Source organism: Nematolebias whitei, chromosome 11 (assembly GCF_014905685.2).
Source record: "Nematolebias whitei isolate Nwh7 chromosome 11, NemWhi1, whole genome shotgun sequence".
NCBI lineage: Eukaryota > Metazoa > Chordata > Actinopteri > Cyprinodontiformes > Rivulidae > Nematolebias > Nematolebias whitei.
Window position 1 is genome coordinate 12,966,689 of NC_056508.1, and position 8,676 is coordinate 12,975,364.

Sequence of the window (8,676 nt, forward strand, 5' to 3'; positions counted from 1 at the left end):
TACAGCTCATCTGTGGCAGGACAGCAGAAGTAGAGGAATTTGCACATGTCTGGTCATGCCATGAAATGCTGAACGATTGTGACATTGTTCAACACTTCTCCGCCTCCCCAAGAAAGTTTACTTCAAAGTGCTGTATGTTTCAACATTAGTTTATGGTCCCAAAACACTGACCATGTCCAAAAGAATGTGATCCCAGATATAAGAAGCTGAACAGATCTTTTTCCATGGGTGGCCATACTTTCATGATAAAATAAGGAACACCTCCTTCTAGAAGTTTTCTAGGAAGTTCCCACTGGGAAGAGACTCCGGGGGAGACGCAATAATTTCTGGAGAAAATATGAATCTTCTTTGGCCTCGTAATGTATTGGGATCCCAAAGGTGGATCTGGAGAGCGTTGTTGGGGATTGGGATGTCTGTGTTTCCCTCTTTGGCCTGTTGTCTTTGTGACCCAACCACTGATAAGTGGCAGAAAATGGATGGAAATATAAAACAACTATAATACATGAGGTGAGGTTAATTAAATGTTATAAGGTAAATTTAATGTTAAGTTTACCTGTATGGGTGTGAGTCCTGCTATCTCTGGTGTGCCAGTTCCCGGGGCAAAACCTGGATCTAGACCATCAATGTCAAAACTAAGGTAGACCGGTCCGCTGCCCATCTGAGTCCTGACCTCAGACATTAATGGTGCAAGGGATTTGAACCAACACTCTTCCGCCTGGACCACACGGAAACCCTGGAAAAACAAGTTTGTAAATAACAAAGTCCATGCTCAAAAGTTTGTAAATATTTATTAGATGCCTCCATACACAACCAACTACAACCAACTATCAATTAAGCCAATTAAATTATAAAATTAGTCCAGAATGTTAAACCAGTTTAATGTGATCCTAGGTTGATTATCAGGTCCAATAATGTATACAGGGTACCTGAGCCCGGCTCCATTCATACGCATCTGCAGAGTATCCTGAACCTCGCAGACCAATCTGAACCACTCTCTTGCAGTCCAGAAGCCCTTCCTCCACACAGCGTCTGAACGGAGTCCCATGACCGATCTTCTCCCCCAGTATCATGTCACTGGTGTCAGCATGAGCATCCACATGAATCAAACCCACAGGACCGTGCCTGACAAATGATTGCACAAAGAAACCAATGTAGAACTGAACACAATTATGTTCAAGACTTAGTTCATCATCCACAGAGTAGTTCACATGATGCAAGGAGTTATATTAACTAGTTGCATGTTGCTCAAGAAGAATCGTTGTCAAATCTGAGAACTTGCCTCAAGGCATGTTGCTTCATTTATGTCATGCATTATGAGAAAAGGATGATTGTTGTGGAGTTCAGCTGTATCCGACTATGCTTCTGAGAACTCTCGTACAAGTCCTCCAACACTAACAGAACTTGTAAACACAGTGGTGGTGCACTCGATTAAGAAATATGTTCATCCAGAACCAGAGCAGTGATGTGCAGTCATGTGAGGCAGTGCTGCACCTGTCATCATGACAAGCCATACTAAAAATGATAAGAAAAAATACAATTGGCCACTTGACTGTTCTATAAAACTGTTTTCTGAATTATTTCAACACTTCAATGGTCAAAATCGCAGAATTTACACATTGTCTGTTCAAATATGGAAGAAATGCCAGGTGAGGCAGTGTAGTGCTCTGGGTCACCTCTGGGGGTGCTGTGTCATATACAATATATGAAGTAGGCAGTTGGAACATGACCATTACTGTCTCTCTTTGTATCGCCAATATACATGTTTGATTACACATGCGCTGCACATGTATTGTACTTAACGTGTGGGTCAGGTTGGTGTCGGGCTTTTAATTGCATCAGGAACGCGCGCGGCTGACGATCCAATATATGCAAACATGGCTTGCCATACTGCACCAGTAGCACATGGCCATTTGACAGTGGGCTGACCAGCCAGTTGAAAGAGGTAAAAGGTTCAGTTAAGCTTCAGATGGACCACTGCCAGTGATCCATCAGCCCAAATGGACGTTCATTCAGCCTCTGCACTCAGCGGACGCACGTGGCCGACAACCCAAACAGGTGAGATCACAAAATATCTGACGTCAGAGCAGGATGCAGTCAGAAGCAGGGGAAGCATTTAATGCTCTTTGAGGACTCCTCAGCTCCTGTCTTCTGCCCCCTCAGCCACACACGTCTGCCAACCGTTAATAATAGTCAGTGGCATAAACAGTCGAAGCTTAATTAAAAATGTCAGTTTTTTTCGGGTTCGGACCTGTAATTACTGTTAATTCATTGGATTGGGTGGGGTTTGAAGATGATGGCTGTGGGCTGGGGCCAGGTCGGTTCTGATTAGTTGGACCAGAGTGCAACTCTAATGTGTGTGACATATTTATTATTTTTAATTTATCATAAATGCTCGATAAATATACACAGGGTGAGGCAGAATATACCTTGCTGCACCGATAGGGGGCAGTGCTGCCCCATAGGGACAATGAAGCAGGTTTTTATTTTTTAATCTTTATTTAGAACTTCACATCAAATACAAGAATCTAAAAAATACACACCAAAAAAAACATTGATCATATCAAAAAAGGAAGAAAAAAAGAATAAGCAAACAATAATAAAATAAGAATAAAAAAAAAAAAAAGATAAATAAATGCGAGTTACAAAGTTAAGTTGCATTTATTACAGATATTTTTTGGTTTTATAGCCTTTTTGTTATTTAAGTAGGAGATTGTGTCAAGATAAAGTTTTACATCCATTACAAAAGAGATTGAAAAAAAAGGGTTCCTGTGCATTATTTTACTTTTATGGATATAGAACTTTGCAAGAAACAAGATCAGATTGATAATAAATACGTTGGAAAAGTTTTTTGTCTTGAAATCTATGATACCAAACAGAACATTTTCAAAATAGAGAAGGAAACCTGGTTGGATATTTTTTTTTTTCATTTAGCCTTTATTTATCCAGGTTAATCTCATTGAGCCACGAGAACTCATTTTCAAGAGAGACCTGTTTAGGGAGCACATGGTGGGGTTAAGGGCCTTGCTCATGGGCCCAGAGTGGGGCGAATGAGGGTGGGGGCAAGTGTGGGTGTTTCACCTACCCCACCCACAATTTTGATGTTGTCGGGGCCGGGGCGTGAACCGGCGATCTTTGGATCACAAGCCCACCTCTCTAACCTCTGCGCCACCACTCCCCCATATTATTGGATATCAGAGCAACAACATCCTTCCAAAAGTTCTGTGAGTATGTACACTTCCAAAAAAGATGAACAGATGTTTCTGGATAACGCTTACAGAATGAACAGGAAATATCAATATCAGCTTTGTATTTCTGAAAAAAGTGTTTGGTTGGGTAAAATTTATGAATTAATTTAAAATAAACTTCTTTGACTTTATTAGTGAGAAAAAAAAATTGCAGGAGAGACCAAACTTTTTTCCAATTAAGATTCTGCACAAAGGTGTTCCAATAGGAAACACAAGATGGAGATGAAACCAGATGTTCTTGAAATAAAGAACGGATTTTGGAACTGACGCCTTTTAGTTGAACTGAGAAACAGAACGTACCAACAGCAGACTGCTTAGGGTCAGGAGGACTCATAGACTGGATAGAAGAGAAGTCAACATCTTTAAACAACATGAGCAAACCAGATGGGAGAGCATCAAAGACAATACTATATTCTCTTGGAGCGACAGGAACTTTGTACTGAGTAAGAAACTCTTCATAGCTATAAAGAAGACCTTTGTTATTAAATAGCTGATTAACTTGAATAATACCATAGTTAAACCATTTCTGATAAAATAACAACCTGTTTCTGAATATTATGTTAGAGTTGTTCCAGATGTAACATCTCTGCAGAGAAAAATTATGTTTATGGATAAGGGACCAAGCTAAAAGTACCTGTTGGTGGAAGTTGGAAAGCTTAGTGGGTATTTTTGGAATGCTGTATTTACAAAGGAGAACAAACTCTAAACCACCTAAATGTGAAAAGACATGCTGTGAAATGAAGTTCCAGATAGACTTTGGGTTTTTAAGATAATTTTTGATCCATTTTATTTTAAAAGTGTTATTAAAGGAGTCAAAGTTAATAAAATGTAGCCCACCAGACTTATCATTGTTTAAAATGACGGATTTACGCAAATAATGTGTTTCGTTTTTCCACAAGAAGTCGGAGAGCGTTCTGTCGTCAGATTTACAAACTGGTTTATCAACATAAAGAGACTGGGGAGACTGGGCAGTATAGCCCAGACGGGACAATCCTTCTGTTTTAGTGAGCAGGACTCTACCTCTCAGGGACAGATCCCTTTGTATCCCTTTGTTTTTTTAAATTGTGCTCTATAAATAAATAAAATATGACTTGTAGACAACTGTTAAAAACCTTTTTAGACTTTTCAATGACAGGAGTGAAATTAACAATACTTCTGTTTTTACCATTCTTAGTGATACTGATACCCAGGTATGTTACAGAATCTTTGACAGGGATGCCACAAATACAGGAGTGTGTGCAATTATTCAATGACAACAGTTCACACTTATTAAGATTAAGAGACAGGCCAGAGGCCTTAGTGAAACTTTCAACGGCACTAATTGCTAGAGAGACGTGTGACACGTCTTTTAAAAACAAAGCTGTATCATCACCCAGCTGGCACCTGCAATATTGATTCCTTGTATGGGGCTGTTTCTGACATGAACATTTAGAAACTCGGCTGCTAACAGAAAAAGATAAACAGATAGTGGGCGTAATTGTCGAACCCCTCTATGGAGACTAAACCTGGGGGAACGTACCAAAAGCTTTTAGCGTTTCAATAATAATATAAGCGTTTAATGCTGCTGTCACCTTCTGCATACAGAGTTTGTACACATCTATAGAAAAAAATCACCAAAACCAAATCTTTTCAGTGTAGTAAGCATGAATTCATGCTCTAAGGTGTCAAACGCTTTGTGAAAGTCTAAAAATAAAATTAAACTATTGTCCTGTATGAGTTCAGAATAATCCAGAATATCTAAAATTAGTCTAATATTATTAGAGATATGGCGTTTTTCATGAAAACAGATAGACACCCGTCAATGATGGGGTCTAAAACAGATTTAATTCTATTGGCTAAAATTATTGCTAAAACTTTGTAATTGTTGTTTAATAAAGAGTTGTCTAGGAGGAGAGGGTCTTTCCGTGGTTTAGGAACTAAGGTAATCACACCCTGATGTAATGCAGGAGGCAACAGTCCTTTACGGATGCTCTCAGTGAAAACTTCTAAGAATGGAGCGAAACTAACAGAGAACTTCCTGTAGAATTCTGACGTGAGCCCGTCAGAGCCTGGTGATTTATTTAATTTTAACAGGCTTAAAGGACTGATGACTTCATTTAAAGTTAATGGTCTATCACAAAAATCTGCATCATCTTCTACTAGTTTTCTGTCATCAGAGAGAGAGAGTCAAAGACATCGGTGTTTGACTGCAGACAGAATCTGGATGTGTAAAGGTTGCTATAAAAATCTGTGCAGAGTTTAGCCATTTCTCTCGGGTCCTCTACAACCAAACCACCGATTCTTAACGGTCTTACAGAGTTATTGTTTGACTGTTGTCTCTCCAGCCTAAAAAAATATGCAGAGCTCTGCTCACCTTTCTCAAGCCATTGTCTACGTGATCCAACATATGCTCCCTCAGCTTTCCTTTTTTAAATCCCGTCCAGCCTAAGCTGCATCTCATCAAGTTCAGCTTTTTCATTGACATCTAGAGAATCAGCAGTTTTTGAAGACAGAAAAGTGATTTTTTTGAACTACCTCGTATTCCTCTGAAGTTCTTTTTTTAGCCAAGTCACTGCTGTATTTCCTGAGAAATTTTGAAATATCATGTTTTAACAATTCCCAGTTAAGACCAAAAGCATTTTCCTTTGAGGCTTAGTTCCAGAAATATGAAATAATGTTTTCCAACTTTAAACAAACCTCTTTGTGGTTGAGGATGCTGCTGTTAAGCTTCCAGTATGATGATTTAAAATGATTAGAAGCTAGTGTTAATGGGATACTACTATGAATAGATTTATGATCAGATAGGGGTGAAGGAATAATGCTTGCAACCCTGTTACTTATTTCTTTAGAAATGAGCCAATAGTCGATCCTCGACTGGCTTGATAAGGATTTATTAGAGGACAATGAAGCAGGTGCAGTCTCTGTGCGTTCTTCTGTTACACAGAGGGGCGGGAGTGTAGCAAATGTATAACGGTACACTTGTTTAAATTTGTTTAGACAAAATGGAAGACTGAAAACATAAAGTCAGAACAGGACCGATCCAGGACGACTCTCCTCCTCGGCGAGTATCTCCATTGAAGCAGCCAGACAACAATGAAGGCAAACCACGACGAGTTTTACAACAGAGATATTCGTGGAGAATGATAGGTGCATGGACTTCATCTTAAAATAAACATAATACATGTAGGTTTTTTTATTTAAAAAGAGAGGATCCCATCCCCCCAAAAAAAGTTTGACCTTACATTAAACATTTAGTTTTTCTTGCCATCATTGTTGAACAGTACGGAGTTGATTAAAGCATAATTAGATGCCTTTTTAAAAGCAACAAGATCTTAAAAAAGAAGAGAATAAACATCTTATTCTTCCACCAACACAACACGACTGTCAGAATGCAGATCTGCTCATTGTTCCTTGGGTATTTTGGACTGGAAAGATGCAGCTTTTAACTTTTTTGCTGTGGAACCTGAAACACGTTTATATGAGTAATAAATTATATTAATTGTGACTTATTATAGGTGTTCAAATAATTTAAAAAAGGGAGGAAATGTGAATTAAACAAACTGTTTCATGTGTTATTTGTTCTCTTAATTTGTTGCATACCTGAAAAAATCTATTCTGGTGTAAAATGCTACTTTTATACTAAAATAAAATACTTACTTTTCAGCAACTGCTTGCAGAATTGGGTATGAAATTGTGTGATCGCCACCTGCAGACACCAACATTTGCTTAATACCCATCTGAGCACGATCCACAGTTTACAGGCTGTTGAAATGGATAATGATTGTACAGATGTTTCAGAGTTCATTTTGATACACTATAATTTATTTACCACCTCTGTCTGTGGATCAAAGTGGAAAGATCATGTGAAGGAGGCACGTTCTCACCCATAGTCAGAGGGATGCAGCCAGCAGCCGCAATCTTTCTGTAGGTCTCCCTGATGCGCCTGCAGGTGTCCTTCAGATCAAACACGTTCACGTTTACGTCCCCGATGTCAGCGACCACCAGGGACTCATAAGGTGCCGCCCGGGTGCCACTGTTGTAAGTCCTCAGCATGACAGACTCAACTCTGATCTGCCGTGGACCAAACCTGTGGAGAGCGATGAGAGCCGGCAACATCAAACACACGGGTGAATTTTTGAAGTTCTTTAATTCAAGAATTTCTTTAACTAAAATGGTGATCTAAAAACTTTGTCTATACGAGACTTAAGTATATACCAACAATCAGTTTCTTATTTTATAGGAAATATGCTTGAATACGTGATGCACATGACCCACAACAGAAAACATGTAGATTTCCTGTTTGAATGAGTTGTGTCTTTCCACACACATGTAATGCCATAAAATGTGCTTTGGGCTTTTTGTCCTTCTTCCTTAAAACAAAAGTCAAATGTACATCTTAAATTTGAACAAAACATTTACAGACCGGATTCCAAAAAAGTTGGGACACTAAACAAATTGTGAATAAAAACTGAATGCAATGATGTGGAGGTGCCAACATCTAGAATTCCCTTTAAGCGTTGGGCCTCACTGGCTCCTAAGTGGCTGAAGAAAAAGATATTTGGGAGCCGATTTCCCGCTCTTAAAGTAATTTATACGGACCGGGTGGGGCCCACACAGCAGGTGGGCGTGGACTAAATTTTTTCAGTGTAATGCTTTCGCATAACGGGATAACCCATCAGCGACAGCCTTAAAGGGCTACGCTTAAACTCATAGAATCTGGGGTTACAGTACGTAACCAACATTTTTAATACAAAAAACGCCAACCTTCAAATAATCATGTTCAGTTATGCACTCAATACTTGGTCGGGAATCTTTTTGCATGAATGACTGCTTCAGTGCGGCGTGGCATGGAGGCAATCAGCCTGTGGCACTGCTGAGGTGTTATGGAGGCCCAGGCTGCTTCGATAGCGGCCTTAAGCTCATCCAGAGTGTTGGGTCTTGCATCTCTCAACTTTCTCTTCACAATATCCCACAGGTTCTCTATGGGGTTCAGGTCAGGAGAGTTGGCAGACCAATTGAGCACAGTAATACCATAATAGTGGTTTTGGCACTGTGAGCAGGTGCCAGGTCGTGCTGAAAGATGAAATCTTCATCTCCATAAAGCTTTTCAGCAGATGGAAGCATGAAGTGCTCCAAAATCTCCTGATAGCTAGCTGCATTGACCCTGCCCTTGATAAAACACAGTGGACCAACACCAGCAGCTGACATGGCACCCCAGACCATCACTGGCTGTGGGTGCTTCACACTGGACTTCTGGCATTTTGGCATTTCCTTCTCCCCAGTCTTCCTCCAGACTCTGGCACCTTGATTTCTGAATGACATGCAAAATTTGCTTTCATCCGAAAAAAGTACTTTGGACCACTGAGCAACAGTCCAGTGCTGCTTCTCTGTAGCCCAGGTCAGGCGCTTCTGCCGCTGTTTCTGGTTCAAAAGTGGCTTGACCTGGGGAATG

The 8,676-nt window shown here is 39.9% G+C and overlaps 1 protein-coding gene across 1 annotated transcript in view; it reads right to left on the reverse strand.

Moving 5' to 3' along the window:
- The window catches only part of LOC119416616 (agmatinase, mitochondrial-like), a 9,490-nt gene that overhangs the window by 409 nt on the left and 405 nt on the right, over positions 1-8,676 (reverse strand). Inside the window, exons 2-5 of the mRNA XM_037683806.1 lie at positions 7,109-7,314; positions 6,882-6,930; positions 927-1,122; positions 554-733 (exon numbers count right to left, since the gene is read on the reverse strand). Of these exons, the coding sequence (XP_037539734.1) occupies positions 554-733; positions 927-1,122; positions 6,882-6,930; positions 7,109-7,314 (631 nt within the window). The remainder of the gene's footprint in view (positions 1-553; positions 734-926; positions 1,123-6,881; positions 6,931-7,108; positions 7,315-8,676) is intronic.